Source organism: Haliotis rufescens, unplaced genomic scaffold (genome assembly GCF_023055435.1).
Source record: "Haliotis rufescens isolate VD_foot unplaced genomic scaffold, xgHalRufe1.0.p SCAF_58, whole genome shotgun sequence".
NCBI classification, from domain to species: Eukaryota; Metazoa; Mollusca; class Gastropoda; order Lepetellida; family Haliotidae; genus Haliotis; species Haliotis rufescens.
The window spans coordinates 307645-334241 of NW_025964312.1; the positions used below are offsets into that span (position 1 = coordinate 307645).

Genomic DNA, 26597 nt, shown 5'->3' on the forward strand with positions numbered 1-26597 from the left:
AATGTTTGGGTACAGGTGCTAGTGCTTTAACAGCGGGTGATCGACAACTGGGTAGGACATGTTATATAGGTAAGATTACATGTACAGAGATCAACTTACACTTGGTAAAGATATGTTTGTATCGCATGCCCATGATGTTATCTGTAAGTGATACAGGTATGTTAATATACAGTTCCCGTAGTTCCCTGTGAAGGATGTTGTGTGACATTGTACTTGTCTGTGTCACTTGTAAGCACAGGCGGGGCGGTCGGGTAGCCTAGTGGTTAAAGCGTTCGCTCGTCATGCCGAAGACCCCGGTTCGATTCCCGACATGGGTACAATGTGTGAAGCCCATTTCTGGTGTCCCCCGCCGTGATATTGCTGGAATATTGCTAAAAGCGGGGTAAAACCATACTCACTCACTCACTCACTGTAAGCACAAGCACTTAACAGGCCGTGCTTATAGTTATAGTAAACTAGGAGGTGAGAAGTATTAACCCTTACCACACACCCACTGACAACTTCAGTCACAACCTGAAAATAGTCCTGTTTTAGAAAAGGCACTAACTAGATACAGGACAAGGTGCAGACATTTTTAGTCTCATGTTCAAACTAACAAATATAACAGAAGAAAGTCGAGCAGTTATTCCAATTCTACAAGTCATAGCCAAGTGTCCTCTTGTGCTAAAGCTGCGCATGTCTGCTTCCTATTCCCCAAACATTGTGGTCCAGATGCTAATCAAAGACAGGTAAATAATTCAGGAGAGACTTCTAACAGTCCCGGCCTTGAGGTCAAGGTTAGAGGCTGGAGCGTGTGTTTGCATTATTGCTGGTGCTTGTGTTGGTGCTTGTGTTGGTGCTTGTGTGGGTGTTAGTGCTGGTGCTTGTATCGGTGTTAGTGCTGGTGCTTGTGTGGGTGCTAGTGCTGGTGCTTGTGTGGGTGTTAGTGCTGGTGCTTGTGTGGGTGTTAGTGCTGGTGCTTGTGTGGGTGTTAGTGCTGGTGCTTGTATCGGTGTTAGTGCTGGTGCTTGTGTGGGTGCTAGTGCTGGTGCTTGTGTGGGTGTTAGTGCTGGTGCTTGTGTGGGTGTTTGTGCAGGTGCTTGTGTGGGTGTTAGTGCTGGTGCTTGTATGGGTGCTGGTGCTTGTGTGGGTGCTAGTGCTGGTGCTTGTATGGGTGTTTGTGCAGGTGCTTGTGTGGGTGTTAGTGCTGGTGCTTGTATGGGTGCTGGTGCTTGTGTGGGTGCTAGTGCTGGTGCTTGTGTGGGTGTTAGTGCTGGTGCTTGTGTTGGTGTTAGTGCTGGAGCTTTTACGGGTGTTAGTGCTGGAGCTTGTGTTGGTGTTAGTGCTGGAGCTTGTGTTGGTGTTAGTGCTGGAGCTTGTACGGGTGTTAGTGCTGGAGCTTGTATGGGTGTTAGTGCTGGTGCTTGTGTGGGTGTTAGTGCTGGAGCTTGTGTTGGTGTTAGTGCTGGAGCTTGTGTGGGTGCTGGTGCTTGTGTGGGTGTCAGTGCAGGTGCTTGTGTGGGTGTTAGTGCTGGTGCTTGTGTTGGTGTTAGTGCTGGAGCTTGTGTTGGTGTTAGTGCTGGTGCTTGTATGGGTGCTATTGCTGGTGCTTGTATGGGTGTTTGTGCAGGTGCTTGTGTGGGTGCTAGTGCTGGTGCTTGTGTGGGTGTTAGTGCTGGTGCTTGTGTGAGTGTTAGTGCTGGAGCTTGTGTGGATGCTAGTGCAGGTGCTTGTATGGGTGTTTGTGCAGGTGCTTGTGTGGGTGTTAGTGCTGGAGCTTATGTTGGTGTTAGTGCTGGTGCTTGTGTGGGTGTTAGTGCTGGAGCTTGTGTTGGTGTTAGTGCTGGTGCTTGTATGGGTGTTAGTGCTGGAGCTTGTATGGGTGTTAGTGCTGGTGCTTGTGTGGGTGTTAGTGCTGGTGCTTGTGTGGGTGTTAGTGCTGGAGCTTGTGTGGATGCTAGTGCAGGTGCTTGTATGGGTGTTTGTGCAGGTGCTTGTGTGGGTGTTAGTGCTGGAGCTTTTACGGGTGTTAGTGCTGGAGCTTGTTTATGGTGTTAGTGCTGGAGCTTGTATGGGTGTTAGTGCTGGAGCTTGTGTGAGTGTTAGTGTTGGTGCTTGTGTGGGTGTTAGTGCTGGTGCTTGTGTGGGTGCTAGTGCTGGTGCTTGTGTGGGTGTTAGTGCTGGTGCTTGTGTGGATGCTAGTGCAGGTGCTTGTATGGGTGTAACTGCTGGTGCTTGTGTGGGTGTTAGTGCTGGTTCTAGTGTCGGTGTTAGTGCTGGTTCTGGTGTCGGTGTCAGGTTGCTGGGGTCGTGGGGTCATGTCTATGTTGTGATACACTGTTTCAAACATGTAGCCAACTGTGAAACCTTGTTAATGTGAACTCATTTCAAACATCTCGGCTTATCATTGAAGGTGATGTAACTATAGGGTCCTGATAGAATCCCTATCAGGACTATGGATGCAACTTAACCTGAAATGCTTAACATAAGGACTCCCCTAAAAAGCCGGACATTCTATGAGTCACGCACCTTACCGTAAGAGGTGACTAACGGGATCGGGTGGTCAGGCTCGCTGACATTGTTAATGCATGTCATCAATCCCAATTGTGTGGATCGATGCTCATGATATTAATCACTGGATTGTCTGGTCCAGACTTGATTATTTACAGACTGCTGTCATATAGCTGGAATATTGCTGAGTGCGGCGTTAAACAACAAACCAATCTTTGGTAAAGTTTACTGTACCAAGAATCACACACAGCAGGCACATATTGTGTGTGTCATTCATTGGGCTTCAACGGGGCGGTCGGGTAGCCTAGTGGTTAAAGCATTGGCTCGTCACGCCAAAGACCCGGGTTTCGATTCCCGACATGGGTACAATGTGTGAAGCCCATTTCTGGTGTCCCTCGCCATGATATTGCTGGAATATTGCTAAAAGCGGTGTAAAACCATATTCACTCACTCACTCACTCATTAGGCTTCAACAACATTTGGCCATCAATGACATAAAATGTAAATACCTTTGTGTTAATGAAATTCCTGTTCATGCCCCATGAAAAGCTTGAGCATATCACTGATAGTTTGATTGGCATGCTAGAAGTGGGTGAGTAAATAAGAAAACAAACAACTCTGTGTATAACAACTATAATGCATTTAGCAACTTTTCAACTTTACCCTGTTATCAAGCGACATCAAAACATTGCTACATGCAATAAACCAGAAGTTCTTGTCCATAAAGTTGTATTTTTTCTTGTTTGACTGATTGTGTATGTCCTTCAGGGTCTGGAGATTCAATTCAAAGGAACAGATTCAAATATTGTAACATCAATCCTCAAGGACACCCTGTGCATTTTTAGACACTGATATACCATATTCGACATAATTAGCGCCCCGCTCTAATAAGCACCTATTAGGTCAAATACAGTATTTTAAAAAAGCAACCTTTGGGTGATATTTGCCAATATATTGGCTAGTGAACAATCCCAATTAGCACCCCTTCCGATTGATCAATGTCTTCAAGACTTATTTATTCGCGTATAATACGTGTGTTATATGCATCCTTAATTATGGGAAATTTAATTCTGGAAATATATATCTGTTGTATATGAGCATTTCAGGCTGTGAACATAAGCCATGAAATTTATGATCTTTCAACTGTTGTTTTTCACCAAAATAAAATTCGAATAAGAGCCCCCTATTTCTAATTTTGAGAGCATGAGAAGTAAGTAAAGAAGTTGCTTGTACGGTGTATCCCATCTTCCCAAGGCTAGAGAGTTAACTGACTTTAAAAGTCCAGTTTCCACCCTTCCCAGGAATTCCTGGGCTTGATCGTAGTGCCACCTGTGGCTATTACAAGTTATGTCCCTTCTATGCCTCTCCTATGGACCAATCAGATTCCACCTCTCGTATCACTTGCATTTGCCTCAAACAAAATGGCAGCGCCCAGTCAAGACAATCTGATCGAAAATCAAGATCTCATGTGATAAAACGAGTCTTGCATGATGATGATTTAGAAAATATTTGTTGACAAGTTGGCGGTGCACATGCTTTGCAAATCCTGCAATCAACCAAAATCACAAGCGGGTTTCGATTTCGTTGCACAATTTTGATGCAGCTGTGCATGGACTCGTTAGTCCAGCCAAAATGTAACTCCATAATACCAGCCCAGTTCGGCAAGGGTGGAAACTGGATTTTTATAGTCAGTTCACTCCCTTGCCTCGGGAAGATAAGTGTATCCCAATCAAATTAAGGGGTTTCTGATGCTTAAGAGACATTCATAATTTTCGCGCTAATCACAAGAACAACCGTAAAACAATTCACTCACTTATGAAAGACAACTTTATCTTAAAATCAAGCCATCATCTGAGGATTTACAATGTCTGTGTGACACCACAACCCACATGGCTGTCCGAAATCATATGATGTCCGAAAACATATAATCCGACAATACTTAGAGCCCTATTGGGTACACCCCCACTGTATGCGTCAGCTGTTGAGTGTTGATGAAACGGCCACCTTTTGAACCCTGCACGTGTATCATGATGTATACAGGATGTATCGATGCCCGGGATTAGATGCTGTATCTATATATCTTATGTTGTACAATCTGTGACTTACAGCTACCGACAGCTGGCAGATGTCTGTAAATCAATATCAGCTTACCGTATTCGACGTAATAAGCGCCCCGCTCTAATAAGCGCCCAAGGCGATATTTGCTAATACATTGGCTAATGAACAATCCCAGCTAGCACCCCTTCCGTATGATCAATGTACACAAGACTTATTTATTTGTGTATAATACGTGTGTTATATGCATCTTTGATTATGGGAAATTAAATTCTGGAAAAATATATCTGTCGTATATAAACATTTCAGGCTGTCAGCATAAACCACGAAATTTACGATCTTTCAACTCTGTTCTTTTTCACCAAAATAATGTACTAATAATTCAACTACTATTCAAATACTATTTCAAATTTTGAGAGCGCCCTGGGTGCTTATTATGTTGAATACGGTACCAGAAAATGTCAAATCTCTTACATGTCAGACAGTGGTTCGTAAACCTTGAGCCTTCTTGTGTGACAGCCAGCCTGTTACCATCATCTTGAGAGACAAGTACCGGTGAGAGAACAATATACCTTGAACATTCAATTGAAAACTTATGATCGGAAATAGTAACATGCAACAATTTTTTAATAATGACAACATTGGTGTATAATAATAACTTTATTGATCATTTATAACAATAACGGCTGTAGTCGTGGCAACTTCCAAACTTTCGGGAAGTTGTAATCTATCAGACCGTCATTCAGGTGATGCTTCTGACAGATCATGATCTGAAAAATACTATCATGAAAGCGTATCCCGTTGATAAGCCGAATCAACAGAATTTTTTTTCTGGTCCTCAAAATTCGGCTTATCTGCAGACATATACAGTAAGTCCCAGTGTGGGATTCAAAGTCAGAATAGGTCCCCAGCAACCTAAGCTGCTCACAGGGACAAGTAGATGGGTTGGATGGTCAAGTTTTGTGACTTGGTTGATTGCGTGTCATCGTCCCGGATGGTGTGAATCATTGCTCATGATGTCAAGACCCGTGAAGATCCGGGTTAGAATTGGTCTTCAGCAACCCATCCTTGTCCAACCCCTGTGAAGATCCAGTTTAGAATAGGTCTTCAGCAACTCATGCTTGTCGTAGGCGACTAACGGGATCAAGTGGTCAGGCCCACTGGCTTGGTTGATGCATGTCATCGTATCCCAAATGCGTGGATCGATGTTCAAGATGTCAATCACTGAATTGTCTGGTCCAGACTCGATTATTTACAGACCGCTGTCATATAGCTGGAAAGTTGCTGAGTGTGGTGTTTAACAACAAACAAACAAATCATAATATCTATCACTGGATTGTCTGGTCAAGACTTCATTATTTGCAGGCCACTGCATATAGCTGGACACAATGAAGGAAAGGAGTCCCTGGAATTTGGACTTTCTTGAACCCTATTTTCCCATATCATTACCTAAACATTTGATTTGAATTTGATTGACTAATTGACTCTTTAATCAATGATTCTTGCTTTTATCATGTCATTAAGTATGTCGTTAAAAACTCCCGATACTCACCATTTTGAGTTGTGCAGTGAACACAATATTGGCAGAAATCCTTAACTGCTAGATTGATATACACAAGATTTGAATAGGAAAACAACAAACTTAGTTTTCAAGTCTTGATCAAACTTGGTAAGACACTAATCGGCCCAAAGCGTTTCTCCACAAAAGTTAATGTTCTGCCTTGTTAGAAATACCTTTTACAGGAGGTAACGTTTGTGAGGTCACAGATTAGCGCTTGTTATGTGTTTGAGATCATAAATTGGTGCCTGCTATGTGGGATTTAGAAGCCTTTGTTGAAGAGGAGATTGACCTGATTGATAAGCAGCGGGTTTAGAAGACTGAGGGTTCCATCAAGGCTGGACCGGCTGCAGCAATCAAGGCAATACAATATCTGTCACAGCGGGATCTCCGCAACACAGTCGTATGTCAATTATAGGTGTGAGTGCTTCCTGACCATTGTCAGGTCCACCTTGGATCAATCAGTGAGGTGAAATTGGGTTTAACATCTCGTTCAAGATTATTGCATTTTTATGGCGACGTGAATGCATGTGTATCTGGGTCTGGGTCTGTGTAGCGGATTGTACTAGTGCTGACTAATGACTGTTTTATGATGCCTGCCCACTGAGAGACGCCATGCCGCAGTTTAATATGGATACCCTACTCAGACACAGTATACTCTGAGCTGACCTGTCCTATAATCCCCATAATGCTGAAAGCTAGGCAGGGTAACAACAAGTACCATTTTTTTTAACGTCTTCGTATGATGCGCTCAGCCGTATCAAACAACCTACCTTTGTATTCGAGCAAACAGTGTTTCCAAGGAGATGGTCGATCAAGCAGTTGCAGTATGATTACTCAGAAGAAACAAAACTGTTGGGGATTATGGGTGGGTGAGTATGGTTTTACGCCGCTTTTAGCAATATTCCAGCAATATCATGGCGGGGGACACCAGAAATGGGCTTCACACATTGTACCCATGTCGGGAATCTAACCTGGGTCTTCGTCGTGACGAGCGACCGCTTTAACCACTAGGCTACCCGACCGCCCCGTAGGGGATTATGACTGATGGAGAATAGAGAAACAAAGTATAAACATCAAGGGAGTGGGTTTCATAGTGAGTATGTACTATCAGTTGTTGTTGTTGTTGTTGTTTAACGATGCACTCAAAAATATTCCAGCTCTATGACAGCGGTCTGTCAATAATCGAGTCTGGGCCAGACAATCCAGTGACTGAATGCTTGTCGTAAGAGGCGAGTAACGGAATCGGGTGGTCAGGCTCACTGACTTGCTTGATGCATGTCATCGATCCCAACTGCTTGGATCGATGCTCATGATATTAATCACTGGATTGTCTGGTCCAGATTCGATTATTTACAGACCGCCGTCATATAGCTGGAATATTGCTGAGTGCAGCGTTAAACAACAAACCAACCAAATATAATCCCTGTATACACATATCCATGGGTCCTTGAAGTCTGCTGTTATGGTATTTGAAAATGGACTTTTGAACCAACAGACCCTTAACCCAACAGACCCTTAACCCAGCACTCTGCAATATTTCAGCTGTATCACAATGGCCTATAGTTTAATTCAGTCTGGTCCAAACAAACCAGTGATTGAAAGCATGAGCATCTATCCATGCCATTGACGTATATGTATGCCATGATGATGTTCAATCATGCAAGCCTCAGACCACTCGAGGGACGGTCGGGTAGCCTGGTGGTTAAAGCGTTCGCTCGTCACGCCGAAGACCCGGGTTCGATTCCCGTCATGGGTACAATGTGTGAAGCTCATTTCTGGTGTCCCTCGCCGTCATATTGCTGTAATATTGCTAAAAGCGGCGCAAAACCAAACTCACTCACTCACTCAGACCACTCAATCTCCATTGTATAGCCATGTCAGAGGTACTTAAAGCAATGCGTGAATGAAGGATCTGCTGGCAGTGTTCAATAGTAGGTATCAATATCATAGGGTTCTTGTCATAATTCAAATGCTAAACATGCAGGAATTAGGGGTCATTAAGTTAGATACCAGAGTTGAAAACCGAGACTGTCTTACGTCTCTAGGCTGCTGACATATCCATGCTCCGACTTGTGTGAGATTTTGTCCGCTGTATCAAATGTCTGTCACCCATGCGCTCATTATTAATCATGCAAGTTAAACAGTTTCATTCATTGTTGTTCACTCAGACTTTGTTCACAAGTACTCCAACTAAAGGTCATCATCAATCGCCACAGAAAGACTTGCTGACCAAATGATCATGTGATAGGGACATAAATATGGCTCTGTGCAATAAATTCATAATTTATATGAGAAACTTGAGTGTAATATCAGATAATAGATGCCATTGCAAACCAGAGCTCCAGATAAGCTGCGTATCTGCGTAAAATACGCATCAGAAATGCAGAAATACGCAGTAAAATAAAATCCAAGCATATCAAGTACGCAACAAACATTACAGATAAGCTACAAAAATAAAACTTGTGCGTATCATCAAAATATTGTGAAGTAACCCTGCGTATTCGGTTAGCAAATCAGCAACTTATTTTGAAATTATAAACGGGCATTCTGTCAACCTTGCCAAACTCCACGATGACAGTTACATCACGATCATTTGCCATCACACTTTCTTGTGGAAGTATCATGGTATTGTTGAGTTCTATAAAGATCTAGAACCCACACGACACCAGTTTGCAGGGACTAGATGAATAGTGTTTTTAAATATTTAACTTAAATACCCACATGTGTAGAAACTAGTGCGTAACAGATATTTGAATACCCAGATAGAATTACTGATACCCAATGATTTTAAAATGCATGGGGGGGCGGTCGGGTAGCCTAGTGGTTAAAGCGTTGGCTCGCCACGCCGAAGACCCGGGTTCGATTCCCGACATGGGTACAATGTGTGAAGCCCATTTCTGGTGTCCCCCGCTGTGATATTGCTGGAATATTGCTAAAAGCGGCGTAAAACCATACTCACTCACTCACTCACTCATTAAAATGCATGGGTAAAATACCCACAACAACAAAAGCTTATCTGGAGCTCTGCAAACTGATCAGAACTGAAAGGTGAGGCATCAGTTTTACACAAGGTGAAAGCATCAAGTAACTGAAGGATCATCTCTGTTCTCTGTTGATGTGAGGTCCTGTCCAGCAACGTTGGCCAACCCATGGACTCCTTTGGGTAGAAATGTGTCACTTAGTAATCCTTATTAAAACATCGATCAAACTTGCCATCTGCGACTGTTGTAGATATGATGTGGGTTGACCCGAGGTACAGTTTCTCCTTCAGGATGGAATTGATTACCAGTGACGGGTATGGCAATATTGACACAGTGGGGTGTTATTCATGTGGCTTGATGGCGTTTTGATCGTTGTTTATGGTGTTCATATTGCCCAGTTGTCACTGAAAGGCTGTCAGTAATGTTGCCTGTGGACAGTGTGTCAGTGCTGTAGTCTGTCCATGGAACAGTGTATCAGTGCTGTAGTCTGTCCATGGAACAGTGTATCAGTGCTGTAGTCTGTCCATGGAACAGTGTATCAGTGCTGTAGTCTGTCCATAGAACAGTGTATCAGTGTAATCTGTCCATGGAACAGTGTATCAGTGCTGTAGTCTGTCCATGGAACTGTGTATCAGTGCTGTAGTCTGTCCATGGAACAGTGTATCAGTGCTGTAGTCTGTCCATGGAACAGTGTATCAGTGCTGTAGTCTGTCCATGGAACAGTGTATCAGTGCTGTAGTCTGTCCATGGAACAGTGTATCAGTGCTGTAGTCTGTCCATAGAACAGTGTATCGGTGCTGTAGTCTGTCCATGGAACAGTGTATCAGTGTAATCTGACCATGGAACAGTGTATCAGTGGTGTAGTCTGTCCATGGAACAGTGTATCGGTGCTGTAGTCTATGGACAGTGTATCAGTGCTGTAGTCTGTCCATGGAACAGTGTATCGGTGCTGTAGTCTGTCCATGGAACAGTGTATCGGTGCGGTAGTCTGTCCATGGAACAATGTATCAGTGCTGTAGTCTGTCCATGAAACAGTGTATCAGTGCTGTAGTCTATGGACAGTGTATGGGTGCTGTAGTCTGTCGATGGAACAGTGTATCAGTGCTGTAGTCTATGGACAGTGTATCAGTGCTGTAGTCTGTCGATGGAACAGTGTATCGGTGCTGTAGTCTGTCCATGGAACAGTGTATCAGTGCTGTAGTCTCTCTCTAATGTTGAGATTCAGTGCTGGGTTACTTTGGGAGGATAACAGATAACATACATTTAATTTTGAAAAAAAATATTATGATGTAAAATATTTCTGTGTTGAGTCTGATAATAAATTTCAGAAATAATACTCCCGAAAGTCAAAGGAATCGATATGCTTGCTGTAAAAGGCGACTATGCTTGTCGTAAAAGGCGACTAACGGCATCGGGTGGTCAGGCTCGCTGACTTAGTTGATGCATGTCATCGTATCCCAAGTGTGTTGATCGATGCTCATGATATCAATCACTGGATTGTTTTGTCCAGACTCGATTATTTACAGACCGTCGTCATATAGCTGGAATATTGCTGAGTGCAGAGTTAAACAACAAACAAAAAACAAACAAAGGAATCGAGAAGGGAAGTAACTCTTTAACTTGTCATCAAAAGAAAGTTTGATTGAATTCATCCAAACATACTAACATGATATAATGTATGTATGTGCAACCTACTAATTCCACCTGATAATGATGCTCTGTCACCATGTCTCCCCCTGCTTCACTTCAGGCTTTCCTGAAGCTTACACACACACCATCATATAGGTGAAATAATGTTCCAAGCAGCACAAGACAGTGAGGTCGACTGCATCAATTAGAGACTTCGACACACCTCTGTTGCCATGTGCTCATCATTCTGACATTTACCAAACACTTCATCAACATATCTCGATTCTTTTTGATGCAGCTTCATTTAAACGCTTGTTGTTGCCATGACAACCAAACATTTACAGATTGTTTATTGTGCATGGTATTTGTCCCTGCATTTCATCTGTGATTGTGATGGCTTCACGGCTGACAGGTAAATACTGTCTGCTCCACTGATGGAGAACTCCATCAATCTAATGAGGTAACCAGCGACCAAGTGTTTTCACTTCTGACAATGCTGTTGTCAGGGAGGCTCTGTGGTTGGCCAGTTCCAGATTGATGTCAATATCTTTGCTCTATATGGTTCATATTTCAAACAATACCCCTTGTAGAGATACAGATTATTCAAGAGTCATTGAAATCATTAATGCTGTGATCATCGATCTGTCGGTTATTTGTGTGACGTTAACAGTGATTTCTGGAATTTAAAAAATGAGATTGGTATTAAACTGATCTTGATATTTTGCTTCCAAGTTTAGAATAAATTATAGGGGCGGTCGGGTAGCCTAGTGGTTAAAGCGTTCGCTCGTCACGCTGAAGACCCAGGTTCGATTCCCGACACGGGTACAATGTGTGAAGCCCATTTCTGGTGTCCCCCGCCGTGATATTGCTGGAATATTGCTAAAGCAGCGTAAAACCATACTCACTCACTAGAATAAATTATACAGGTTACCAAATTTTTCGATCCTTGTGAATGTGTGGGTGAGTGAGTGAGTTGGATTGTACACCACTTTCAGCAATATTCAAGCAACATCATGGCAGGGGGACACCAGAAATGGGCTTCAAACATTGTATCCATGTGGAGAATCAAACCTGGGCCTTCAGCATGACAATCAAACGCTCTAACCACTAGGCTATCCCACTGCCCAGAAGATTATATGATGTGTTCACTCTATGGCCGATTGATGTTCAGAATAACTGGTGTCAGAAAGATGACCAGCTCTCAAACAGAACTAAGACCGCCTCTTCGGTCTAGTTGTAGAGCGTCCGCCCGGAGAGCGGAAGGTCCGGGGTTCGATCCCCGGCCGCGTCATACCAAAAGACGTTAAAAGATGGTACTTGTTGTTACCCTGTCTGGTGCTCGGCATTAAGTGGCTAAAACAAGGACTTGTCGGCTCGGAGTCAGTATACTGTATCTGAGTGGGGTATTCATGTTAAACTGCGGCATGGTATCTCAGTGTGCTAGCACTGTAAATCGGCATCAGTCCGGACTAGTACAAGCAGCCACTAACACGTGCATGTAACTTGCTATATAAGTGATATAATGTTGAACATAATGTTAAACCCCCTCATCTCACCTCACCTCACCTCACCTCACATTCACATTCACCTCACCTCACCTCACCTCACCTCACATTCACCTCAACTCACCTCACCTCACATTCACATTCACCTCATCTCACCTCACCTCACCTCACATTCACCTCAACTCACCTCACCTCACCTCACATTCACATTCACCTCATCTCACCTCACCTCACCTCACATTCACCTCAACTCACCTCACCTCACCTCACCTCACCTCACCTCAGTATTTGGAAGCAGGGCAACTCAACCTGATTTATTGCTTTATTGTTATGATCGTCATAATCATGTACTGTGAAATATACAAATTTACGAGGCTACATCCCATTCTGAGCAAGTTTATGTGACAGTCAGTGATAAAGGGTTTATGTCCTACAGACACACATCGAGGTATGGTAATTTATTTCAGCATTATATCCTGGAATATACAATAGCCCTGAGGATCATAGGCCCTCAATAAGTCATTCCTCCAATCACCAGCTAGGGGTCACCTCAAGAGTTTTACAGTCAACTAATTACAAATGGAGTTGATTACCCATGTGCATATTAGGGCTGTAACGATTCTCCGATGACTACGATATCATCGACACTTCGGTACACACAATACTTGAATCGTCAGTTTGTGAGACCACGATAGGCTATGAATAGAACAGGAGCTAATAGAGTTACCTCCCTTAATAGCAGAAGTAACATAGCGCCACGTTTAAGCATGGCAGAACGCAAGGACATGGTAGCTGAGGACGCGCCAGCTAACTGTTACAGTTAATAACCATCCATTCATTTAAAACTGTTTTATTCTTGTGGTTTTCGCAGTTAAAGTTTTTGAGATAACAATAAATAAATGTACGATCGAAGAGCTTCTTGAGCTGTATTTCAGTGATTTCATCATTTCTTCCTTTTTAATGTGGTGTATCGTGATACCAGTAGTGTTGTCAGTTCATATCATGATACGAACCGTATCGCAAGATACCAGGCGATACTCAGCTCTAGTGCATATGCGAAAGTCTCATTTACTTGAACTTTACCTTAAAAACAAATGGACAATAGAGGATCCATTTTTGCAATCATCTTATTAAATCTATGTAGTACCTGTTGAGATGCCCCCTGAATGGTTAGTGTGTTGGTTGTGTGAAGTGATATAACATTTAGCCACCACACATGACTGATTGCCTAATCTGTCATTGAGGGACTGGTCACACTCCATCGGAGCCTGACAATTGGTGTTGTCCTGATAGGAACCTGTACGCCCTCCACAACCTCCCTAGCCACACTGTAGCAGGCTGGCCACTGGACTAACATACCACGGTAAACCACATACTTATGTGTAAACTTATGCACAGTTTTCTTCTTAAGGGTGCTGAATTTTAATCATAATGATCAAGAGGTGATTGTCACTGGTTTACTATTCAATACTGAGTCATGTTGTGAATGTTGTTTGTTTATGTCAATACCACTGCTGTTAACATGACAATGGCTAACAGCATAATACATGGGCTGAATTCTGGTTCATTGTTCCTGTGTCCTGAGCGTGTGTTTTCAAACAGCTGAATACGTTTGGGTCTAATGCTTCATTTATAGGACATTTGAGACGTAAATATTCTGCGAGGTCGTGTGAAGTCATGAGAACTTGTTTTGTACTTACCACCCTATGGCTGACACATGTAGATTCAGGACTTGGCTTACAGATGCTTGTAGTCCTATGTCTTGCGTTCTCTCATACACCATGTGCACTGTACTAATCTCTGTGTCCTACACCATGTAACTGTCCTATCGGTATGTACAGACACCCTATGGCTGACACATGTGGATTCAGGACTTGGCTTACAGATGCTTGTAGTCCTATGTCTTGCGTTCTCTCATACACCATGTGTGCTGTCCTAATCTCTGTGTCCTACACCATGTAACTGTCCTATCGTGTGTGTACGGACACCCTATGGCTGACACAAGTAGATTCAGGACTTGGCTTACAGATGCTTGTAGTCCTATGTCTTGCGTTCTCTCATACACCATGTGCACTGTCCTAATCTCTGTGTCCTACACCATGTAACTGTCCTATCGGTGTGTACGGACACCCTATGGCTGACACAAGTAGATTCAGGACTTGGCTTACAGATGCTTGTAGTCCTATGTCTTGTGTTCTCTCATAGACCATGTGTGCTGTCCTGAACTCTGTGTCCTACACCATGTAACTGTCCTATCGGTGTGTACGGACACCCTATGGCTGACACAAGTAGATTCAGGACTTGGCTTACAGATGCTTGTAGTCCTATGTCTTGCGTTCTCTCATACACCATGTGCACTGTCCTAATCTCTGTGTCCTACACCATGTAACTGTCCTATCGGTGTGTACGGACACCCTATGGCTGACACAAGTAGATTCAGGACTTGGCTTACAGATGCTTGTAGTCCTATGTCTTGTGTTCTCTCATAGACCATGTGTGCTGTCCTGAACTCTGTGTCCTACACCATGTAACTGTCCTATCGTGTGTGTACAAACATCCTATGGCTGACACATGTAGATTCAGGACTTGGCTTACAGATGCGTGTAGTCCTATGTCTTGCGTTCTCTCATAGACCATGTGTACTGTCCTAATCTCTGTGTCCTACTCCATGTAACTGTGCGTATTGAGTCCGTTTCTGTCGGTGTATGGTCCAATACTGTCAGTGCTCTGTCCAACATCATGTGTACATATCTGAGTTCATTGTTGTCCTGTGTTTCCTCATATTAATATAAACTCTATGATCCAAATACTGACTGCAAAGTGGCAGTAGACCCGTGAAAATCTGGGGAAGAATAGGTCTTCAGCAGCCCATGCTTGCCGTAAGAGGCGACTAACGAGATTGGGTGGTTAGGCTCGCTGACTTAGTTGATGCATGTCATTGTATCCCAGTTGTGTAGATTGATGCTCATGGTGTCAATCACTGGATTGTCTGGTCCAGACGCGATTATTTACAGACTGCTGTCAAGTAGCTATAGAAATATTGCTAAATGGGAGTTAAACAACAAACAAACAAACAAATCAAAGTGGAAGTAAACTTCAAATTGAGCGCCTCTACAACAGGAATGACATTTTCTTGTGGACCAATATTGATGCATCTCTTAACCCCAGACAACCATTGATACATCTCTTCACTTAAGACCATGATCGATGCATTTCTTCACTTTAGACCACGATAAATGCATTTCTTCACTTTAGACCACGATCGATGCATTTCTTCACTTGAGACCATGGTCGATGCATTTCCTCGCTTTAGACCACGATCGATGCATCGCTTCACTTGAGACCATGGTCGATGCATTTCTTCACTTGAGACCACAATTGATGCATTTCTTCGCTTTAGACCACGATCGATGCATTTCTTCGCTTTAGACCACGATCGATGCATTTCTTCGCTTTAGACCACGATCGATGCTTTTCTCCACTTTAGACCACGATCGATGCATCGCTTCACTTGAGACCACGATCGATGCATTTCTTCACTGTAGACCACGAGCGATGCATTTCTTCAGCAGATAGGTTGTGTGAATGACTTCAATATAACTTTCAGCTCCTCTAGTTATTTCCAGGCCTGGCAAATCCTGATGTAAAACTGACACCAATAACAAAATGGATCACACCCAACATGACAGTCAAAGATTCCTTGCCATGAACTTAATGTTAACAGTTGAGGGTGTTTGGGAAGCCTCAAGGACCCCAAAATCCCCTTCAATGTGAATGATGCATGTCCCTATCACCGGCCATTCCATGCTGGGTCACACTGTACCCAAACCAAACTGCAGAATTTCTGTCAATGTATGGAATCCTATGAACAAATAATGAAAAACTCGAGTTCCGTGGGTTGTGGGTTAAAGTGGTTAAAGTGCACGTTCATCCTGTGGTTCGATTCTTCACATAGGTACGTGTTAAGCCCACTGCTGGTGTACCCCTGCGAATAAAGCTGGAAAATTAATAAGAGCAGAGGAAAACCTAATTCTGTCACTCACGAGAGTTTCTTCTATCTGTTGCAGTGTATTCAAGTTCTGCTGGACAATGGATGTGACCGCAACATCACAGACAACAAGGGACTGACCGCTGCGGAGCTCGCTGACAAGTGCAACCAGCCCTACTGTGCCGCCCAGATACGGGGGGAAGTCACACTCCAGGTAAATACATGCTTCCACTCTCACCGTTAATTATCCCAGGTATCATCATATAACATATATTTCCATAAAGTGGAGGGATTGGCAAACAAGCAAATTTTGCTGATCTGAATGCCTCTCCCAAACATGATAGACATACCATAGTGACATGAGAAATAGCATACATTGTATAATTGACATTAAAGATAAGCATTGTTCTGTAAGTGTTTTAGTACCGTATTCGACGTAATAAGTGCCCACGGCGATATTTGCTAATATATTGGCTAGAGAACAATCCCAATTAGCAACCCTTCCGATTGTTCAATGTACACAAGACTTATTTATTCGTGTATAATACGTGTGTTATATGCATCCTTAATTATGGGAAATTAAATTCTGGAAAAATATATCTGTCGTGTATAAACATTTCAGGCTGTCAACTTATCCACGAAATTAACGATCTTTCAACTCTGTTGTTTTTCACCAAAATAATATTCTGTTTTTAATTTTGAGAGCGCCCTGGGCGCTTATTATGTCGAATATGGTACTTGATTTTCTTTCGTAACTACAGCTATGTTATTATTTACATCCAGCACAACACCATCGCAGTATCATATAGCAAAGCTAACATCTCAGACAAAATCTCTAAATCGGCAAGAAGATGGCTAAAACTATTCACTGATTTCAAAGTTTCAAGATTTGTTATGGTCGTTAAATGTGAATTACCATATAAAATTGAATTAAATTGTTGCCTTTTTCAAAATAATATCTATTTTACCTTAATGTAAAGTTTAAGGGACGCGCAAGAAAGAAATGAAGTGCATCTTCAGTGTGATAGCCACAACATCTCGTTGGATATAAATCTGGCAAATTTGTTGGTGTTTTGATCGCTACAGCCGGGCCTCAGACGGGAATTATGTCTCTTTTCTATTAGACCTGTGAAGATTCCGGGGTAGAATAGGTCTTCAGCAACCCATACTTGCAGTAAAAGGTGACTATGCTTACCGTAAAAGGCGACTATGCTTGTCGTAAAAGGCGACTAACAGGATCGGGTGGTCAGGCTAGCTGACTTGGTTGATACATGTCATCAATCCCAATTAGGTAGATCAATGCTCATGATGTCAATCACTGGATTGTCTGGTCCAGACTCGATTATTTTACAGACCGCCGTCATATAGCTGGAATATTGCTGAGTGCGGCGTTAAACAACAAACGAACGAACAAACAAACAAACAAACAAAACTTTTCTATTATGTCAACTGTGGACCCATTCCCCACCATGCCTTGTTGTGAGTTGGAATGACATTAGGCTAATCAACCAATTCCAAGTTCAACCTTCATTCTTGATTGATACGAGGTGTTCACTTGTACCCTCCTGCTGCACGCTGTGTGCAAAGCAACTGGAATGTCAGGAATACAACTTTTCCGGTTTATTTGGAACATGTTTGAGGCAGTGCTTGACTTCAGCCATGATTTTGACTGTAGATCTGTGACAAACTCATGTTCAGAAGAGGTGTTTTGATTGGTTGTTGATTCCAAGCTGATGAGTGATTGAGTTTGTGTGTGTTTGTTGTTTTACCCTGCACTCAGCAATATTCCAGCTACCTGATGGTGGTCTGTAAATACTCGTCTGGACCAGACAATCCAGCGATTGTTATCATCGATTGGGATCGATGACATGCATCAACCAAGTCAGCAAGCCTGACCACCCGATCCTGTTAGTCGCCTACGACAAGCATGAGTTGCTGAAGACCTATTCTAAACCAGATCTTCACGGGGGTTGGACAAGCATTGGTTGTTGAAGACCAATTCTACCCCCGATCTTCATGGGTCAAGAGAGTTTGTGAGTTGAGAGAAGGAGCTGATGAAGATGTGGAGGTGAATGGGACCAGGGTTATATCATAATGGATGGACATTGATACCCAGGATGATCAAGGATCATGATGACACTCTATCCTGTTGAATGGATGTTGATTGGTGTGAAGCCCTGTTTGTTCAGACGACTGACGGGATCGGGTTGTCAGACTCGCTGACTAAGTTAATGCATGTCTTAGCATCCCAATTACATAGATCGATATCATGAGGTCAGTCACTGGATTGTGTGGTCCTGAGACCCCTGGAATATTGCTGAATGCTGTCAAACAACAAACAAAAAGCCAAACAAAAAAAAGATTTATATATAATGAAGCAGTAACTGAAAAAAATTCTTACAAAATTTCCATCTCTCTCGCACACTCACACACACACACACACACACACACACACACACACACACACACACACACACACAGCCGGGACTAAAAAATATGTTCGTTATATCAGTCAGTTCGTTATAAGCGTGTTCGTTATAAACGTAGTTTACTGTACCCATCCAGCAACACACAATCCAGCCTTCCTTTCTTCCAGAAATAATTAAGTTGTAGCTATATACACTCAACAAATATTTTCCATTTCACCCGAGAATAAAGAAATAGTTAGTTACAGATTAGTTTGCCTTTAGGCCTGCTGTACTTGACAACGTAATCAGCTTAGGTGACATCTTATTGACGAAGTATAAACTTTAACATGGATACAACACCGCCAGACAGCCTTCTCTAAATAGTGTCACGTTTACCAAACAACAAATATTTTTAAATACAACGACAGTCCCAAACTGAATTCCCTGATAAATCCCAGAGGATTACAACAACAGATATATTTACATATCCACCTTCACCTACGTTCCATGGCCTGTCTATATTTACTTGTGTCAGCGGTAGTGGGCAGATTGTTATGATGAGGCTCTGTGATGTAACGGTTATGTTCAGCTGAGCTGAAGGCATACACCAGCTGGTCTATATTTACTTGTGTCAACTGCAGCTGGGCAGACTGACTGTATGATGAGCCTCAGTCTTATAACGGTTATGTTCCATGAAGCTGAAGATATCCACCAACTGGTCTATATTTAGTATTATCACCTATCACGGGCAGACTTTGTGTGAGGTCAGTGATGTAACGGCTGCGTGATCTCGAGGTACCCTCTACATCAGCCCTCCTCCTGCAGATAAGGGTTTGGTGCACAGATTGCTCTATTTATTTGCGACCCTGGCTTCTGAAGGTGAGTTGGTAGATTGTCCTTGATTAATATGTCATAACTTTAGGTTTGTTGGGTTCTTGCTGTTGAAGTTTGATTTGACAGATTAACTGTGTTAGAGATGTTAGACTTTGTGTCGATCAGGGACCACCAAACACTTGTTATCCCCCGCCCAACAAAGTTGGCGGGGGATATAGAAACGGGCTCCGTCCGTCTGTCGGTCCATCCGTCCGTCACGTTTCGTTTCCGGAGCATAACTCATAAACCGTTCAATATTTTTTCATCAAACTTTGCAGGTCTGTAGGGTACATGCTGAACTGGTGCCTTTTGCTATTAAGAAATTTTAGAAATTTTTATTTTTTTATGTTTCCATGGCAACAAGATGGACTTAGGTTCTGTTAGGGTAGGGTTCGTTTCCAGAGCATAACTCATACACCGTTCAATATTTTTTCATCAAACTTTGCAGGTTTGTCAGATACATGCTGAACTGGTGCCTTTTGCTATTCAGAAATTTTAGAAACTTTTATTTTTTTATGTTTCCATGGCAGCAAAATGGACTTCAAACTCCAAACTCTTCTTTTTTTTACAATTTCCATGACAAGTTCCACCTCGGTTGAAAAAGGTTAGGGTCTAGATTTAATTATGTCATAAATTCTGCAACAGGGGCGGCGGATATAGCCACGTTAGTGGCAAACTCTTATTTATCAATAACAGTGAACACTGGTTGTGTTATGGAGCTTGGAAAACCAGATTTACCATACAACTTAGATCAGGTACCATGTTTACTGTGAAAAACAGTTTTACTATACACTATAGAACGTTACTATGTGATGAACACTGGAATATTTCGTCATTGCATTACATGGAACACTTAGCTTATTTGGAGACGGAACACAAGATGTGTTTTGAACACTTCATTTATCATACACCAAGAAAAAACAAGTTATACCAGCTCAGAAACATGCTATCGTCCTTTAGAAGCTTAGAGAAAAACGTGCTGGTCAAAACAGGTGTGACAGTTGAAGAGTCCAGAACGAGTGGTCTTCCATGTATGTCCAGACATGTATGTCCAGCCTGTATGGTCACCTGGCTGGTCTGATCAAGTCACTTCTGGACCGCCTCCGTGGTCTAGTGGGACCACCTCTGTGGTCTAGTGGGACCGCCTCCATGGTCTTGTGGGGCCACCTCCGTGGTCTAGTGGGATGGCCTCCTTGGTCTAGTGGTAGAGCGTCTGCCAGGGAGCGGAAGTTCCAGGGTTTGATCCCCAGCCATGTCACACCAAAAGATGTTAAAAGATGGTACTTGTTGTTACCCTGTCTGGTGTTCGGCATTAAGGGGCTAAAACAAGGACTGGTCGGCTCAGAGTCAGTATACTGTGTCTGAGTGGGGTATTCATGTTAAACTGCGTCATGATTTCTCAGTGGACTAGCACTATAAATCGGCATCAGTCCGGACTAGTACAAGCAACCCCTAACACACACATGCATGCATGTCGCTAATTGAGTGCAATAATCTTTTACGCCACGTTAAACCCCATTTCACCTCACCCCACCTCAGCATTCACTTCTTCCAAGTCACTACATCCACATGAATGAGCGTGGCTAGTTGTGTTTGCCTTGTACTGACATGAGAGTTGCTGATGCTGGTTATAATGGACTGATGTTGGTTATAATGGACTGATGTTGGTTATAATGGACTGATGTTGGTTATAATGGACTGATGTTGGCCAAATGGACTAATGTTGGTTATAATGGACTGATACAGGTTATAATGGACTGATGTTGGTTATAATGGACTGATGTTGGTTATAATGGACTGATGCTGGTTATAATGAACTGATGTTGGTTATAATGGACTGATGTTGGTTATAATGGACTGATGCTGGTTATAATGAACTGATGTTGGTTATAATGGACTGATGCTGGTTATAATGGACTGATATTGGTTATAATGGACTCATGTTGGTTATAATGGACTGATGTTGGTTATAATGGACTGATGTTGGTTATAATGGACTGATGCTGGTTATTATGGACTGATGCTGGTCATAATGGACTGATGCTGGTCATAATGGACTGATGCTGGTCATAATGGACTGATGCAGGTTATAATGGACTGATATTGGTTATAATGGACTCATGTTGGTTATAATGGACTGATGCTGGTTATAATGGACTGATGTTGGTTATAATGGACTGATGCTGATCATAATGGACTGATGCTGGTCATAATGGACTGATGCTGGTCATAATGGACTGATGCTGGTTATAATGGACTGATGATGATTAAATGGACTGATGCTGGTTATAATGGACTGATATGACTGAGGCTGGTTCTGGTGCCACCTAGTGGTGATATCAGTTGTCATGTGAGTCGTGGGCTGACTCCGACAGATATAGAGTAGTACTGATAACACACTGGTTTACATACTCCCTCATCTATAACAGTTACAATCATTTCAAGTCGACAGCCATGATGTCATGTTTGATGTGATGCCTCTTATTCTCACAAAAAATATATCAAACTGAATACATCTTTGGAAAGCAGAACAAGTGTGTCGTAAGAGGTGACTCTATGGATTGGGTGGTCAGACTCGGTGACTTGGTTGTTTGTGGATCACCCCAATTCACATTGCATATCCAAATCGTTGCTCGTAGTATCAATCACTAGATTGTCTGGCCTAGATTAAATTATTTACAGGCCACCCTGAAAAATCTGGAATATTGATAAGTGTGGCAAAACAAACAAACAAGCACATTAAATTCTGTAACATCCAGAAACTCAAATTTGAGAAAATAAGGTAAACACTACGGTTAACAGACATTACAATGTCATCCTACCGGGTACCCATTCACTACTGGATGAACAGAATACTCTACTTTTAATAGCCCCACATTCATACTAATATCTACTGAAAGTGTTGCCGAGAGACACGGTTGGACGAGTAGACTTGAGTGGTTTTGGCAGACTGGTGCCCTAAACCCATCAATGACAACAAGAGTAACCTGCCCCTGTCTGTTGCAGCCCCAATCAGCCCAGCCGCCGCCTGCTGTCCCCAGCACCAGTAACGGGGCCCCAGAAAGACGCCCTCAGCCCAGCGGTTTCCAAGGATACCGACCAACCAGACCTGTGTCAGGTAACCATCTTGTCTTCCATGTTAATAGTGGTTTTATAAAACATTACGTGCTGGTTAGTAACTGTGATGTAATTCATAGCAACAGAGAGTCACTTTTAGGTAAAATAAAGCATTTATAAAGATGAAACATTTGCAAAAATTTGTAAAAACAAATTGTTGTGAGCAAGAGACTCATATCTTTCTTAAGGAACATTTCTCCTGAAATATCTGTAACTTTGAATTTTTAAGGATTGAAATGTTCAATGGGTGTGTGATACTAGATTTTATTACCCACAGGGTTAGAACTAACCGAGTTCATAAAAATCGTATATGCACAAGTGTGAATATCACTTCTCCCGCACCAGTGTATTGTCTCAGTCATCTGAATTGCATTGTTGACATCATTCAAATCTTTTTGTGACTTAATGTCAGAATGACGTCATGGCTGAAGATTGTTGACGTCATTCGACAAATTGTCATTTTCTTGGACAGCGGTGGAGATCAGTTCATTTTTCTAAAGGGTACCTCAAAGGATTAAGAAATAATGGGTAATAAAGAAATTACTAGACTCATATTTGTGTCATACTGATTTTGTGAATCTTGTGTAAGATTTCATATATTACCATCGCACTTGCTCGGGAAATACAAGAATTCTGACACTCGTTTTGTAAAATCAGTATGACATACATGCTCGTATAATCATCACTATGTGTAAAACTTTAAATACAAATTTGATGATATGTGTCGTACATTGTGGGGGGCACGGGTGGCCCAGTCGTCTAAGGCGCCGCGATTCGCTGTGCAGAGTTGCGTCCCTTGGTCGCCAGAAACCTATGATTGTGGGTTCGAATCCCAGTCCACCCCGATTATGTTTCTAGGTTTGTCAGCACCATACCCGTGCTCGTGGGTTTCACCGAAGTGGTGAACGTCTGAGACCTGCATCACTTCGGGCTTTCCTCCCACATTAAGCTGACATGCCGCGATATAACTGAAATACTGTTAAAAGCGGCGTTAAACTCACTCACTCACTCACTCTTACTAGAGTAGTAGTCTTGCAATATCATCATCTGGAATAACGAAGATGGTGACAGTTATGTCCATGTGTGTATTTCTGGACATTTTGACAATTTCCGTACCAGTCCTCCCTAGTTTTAGCTGTACTGTTATTTTTGGTTGTTGTTTTTATGTATTGTATGTTGTGTTTGCTTTAGTTCCTGTGGTAGAGGATTTTTGCATGAGAACAACCAAGTATACCCCCTGCCATGTACTACATTCCTTACAACAGCTCCCATTAATCAGACCCGAATTTTCCGAGATCAGTAATTCTTTTAAAAAATATTTCCAAGGTCTTCAAAATTAACAGGAACTATTAAGTCACTCTTAAGGATGTCTGCTGGTATGAGTTTATAATCAACTCGAAATGTACTCAACTTGTATGAAAGTATAGCCACTTTGATCTGTATCAAAAGCCAGCCCAAGTAATGGCCACGCTCAGTTAGGATCTTACTTCGCCCCAATCTGCCCACAATTAGACTAACGTGCTGGGGAATTGTAAGTTTGGTCAGGGATGTGTAGCTGTTTGTGTTGTGTATTACAGTTGCCTCGTCTTGCTCCGACTTCGGTTATTACACGAGTCGAGAAGCTGCCCGCGGGGGCAGACAGATCACTGGTGGGTGGTTGAAACGTGTGCCGTTTTCCTCTAAACTATTTCTGAAATTTCTTGCCTTGCTTTAACAAATACTTTTCCTCTAAAATCTGTAGACACAGGGCTTAGGAAGCGCTGACTGCTTGTTGCTTCATTACACTAGGACCTGCAGGTCATAGGGACAGGCTCTCTGTATACAACAAGGTGTCAGGTGTAACCACAGATTACAGAATTCCTTCAACTTCTTAAAATAACACACTCAAAAACACATAACCATGATAACTGCATTCATTGTTGCTGGTATTCATAAAAAATAAGAAAGTTTTTATTTGAAGATTTTTTTAGGCCAGATGTCGTGTCAAAATACAAAAGAAAAATAACAAAAAAATAAAATGTCAGAGTTGAGTCAACTTAAGTTAAATCTTGAAATAATGTCAGTGTTCGAAATACCTGCCTGCCCGACCGTCCGAGACGGGTTGATTTCAACTCGGGCTGCCAGATTTTCAAATCCCCCTCCCCGACGGTCGGGTTATATTTCATATGTGAAAATATTCTAAATATTCCTGATGATAAGCATTAATTCACATGTAAAGATGAATGATAAAATGTAACCCAAAAGAAACCCCGTTAGCTTATCCTGAGAAACATATGATTCTAGTGGGCAGGCAGGTTTTGGTCAGGGCTGGCAAGTATTTCAGCTAGCCAGTCCTGTGGTCTGGCTGAAAGTTTTGGGAGTTTCATACCCTGATAATGTTTTGACAAAAATACAAACAGAAGGATATTTAAGAGGGCATATTTCAATCAAACACTAGCTATTTTAAATGAATGTATTTTTTTCTTTGCATGATTGAGATTAGGTTAATAAAAGAGATAAATGTTGGGGTCTAAAAAATAGATTGAAATGAACTATCTATAATGCAACAATACCAGTATCCTATAGGTTGTAGTAAGTGCTCCACTCCGATAAGTGCCCCTGACCAACTTTTAGACAGATCAGTAAGTAATTTCCACTGCCCCTATCTCTGAACATAGATTTAACTTGTGTATGGTTTTAATAAGCATCCCCTTAAGCAAGTTTCTAAGCCCCTCAGGTATATATATGTATACAATATCAGCTAGGTCTTTCTGCACTTATTACGGTGAATACGGTATATATGTATACAATATCAGGTCTTTCTGCACTTATTACGGTGAATCGGTATATATGTATACAATATCAGCTAGGTCTTTCTGCACTTATTACAGTGAATATGGTATATATGTATACAATATCAGCTAGGTCTTTCTGCACTTATTACAGTGAATATGGTATATATGTATACAATATCAGCTAGGTCTTTCTGCACTTATTACGGTGAATACGGTATATATGTATATAATATCAGGTCTTTCTGCACTTATTACAGTGAATATGGTATATATGTATACAATATCAGCTAGGTCTTTCTGCACTTATTACAGTGAATATGGTATATATGTATACAATATCAGCTAGGTCTTTCTGCACTTATTACAGTGAATATGGTATATATGTATACAATATCAGTTAGGTCTTTCTGCACTTATTACAGTGAATATGGTATATATGTATACATTATCAGTTGGGTCTTTCTGCACTTACTACGGGGAATACGGTATATATGTATACAATATCAGCTAGGTCTTTCTGCTCTTATTACGGTGAATACAGTATGTATACAATATCAGGTCTTTCTGCACTTATTACGGTGAATACGGTATATATGTATATAATATCAGGTCTCTCTGCACTTATTACGGTGAATACGGTATATATGTATACAATATCAGCTAGGTCTTTCTGCACTTATTACAGTGAATATGGTATATATGTATACAATATCAGCTAGGTCTTTCTGCACTTATTACAGTGAATATGGTATATATGTATACAATATCAGTTAGGTCTTTCTACACTTATTACAGTGAATATGGTATATATGTATACATTATCAGTTGGGTCTTTCTGCACTTATTACGGTGAATACGGTATATATGTATATAATATCAGGTCTTTCTGCACTTATTACAGTGAATATGGTATATATGTATACAATATCAGCTAGGTCTTTCTGCACTTATTACGGTGAATACGGTATATATGTATACAATATCAGCTAGGTCTTTCTGCACTTATTACGGTGAATACGGTATATATGTATATAATATCAGGTCTTTCTGCACTTATTACAGTGAATATGGTATATATGTATACAATATCAGCTAGGTCTTTCTGCACTTATTACAGTGAATATGGTATATATGTATACAATATCAGTTAGGTCTTTCTGCACTTATTACAGTGAATATGGTATATATGTATACATTATCAGTTGGGTCTTTCTGC

General features: G+C 41.8%; 2 protein-coding genes across 4 annotated transcripts in view; both read left to right on the forward strand.

The window, feature by feature from the left end:
- The window catches only part of LOC124112826 (espin-like), a 97379-nt gene that overhangs the window by 52825 nt on the left and 17957 nt on the right, over positions 1–26597 (forward strand). For 2 of the 3 annotated variants that reach the window (XM_046472988.2, XM_046472985.2), the window contains exons 4-6: positions 16289–16423; positions 22497–22608; positions 24185–24256. In XM_046472988.2, coding sequence (XP_046328944.2) covers positions 16289–16423; positions 22497–22608; positions 24185–24256 — 319 coding nt within the window. The remainder of the gene's footprint in view (positions 1–16288; positions 16424–22496; positions 22609–24184; positions 24257–26597) is intronic. The other variant, XM_046472987.2, reaches the window with a different exon arrangement.
- On the forward strand, positions 850–2760 carry LOC125374482 (fibroin heavy chain-like). Its single transcript, XM_048385378.1, has one exon. The coding sequence runs from the start codon at positions 1108–1110 to the stop codon at positions 2035–2037; it is 930 nt and encodes a 309-aa protein (XP_048241335.1). The 5' UTR covers positions 850–1107; the 3' UTR covers positions 2038–2760.

Bases quoted from the DNA above. Each gene is read 5' to 3' on its own strand.
- LOC125374482 (XM_048385378.1), top strand. From the start codon at position 1,108: ATGGGTGCTGGTGCTTGTGTGGGTGCTAGTGCTGGTGCTTGTATGGGT.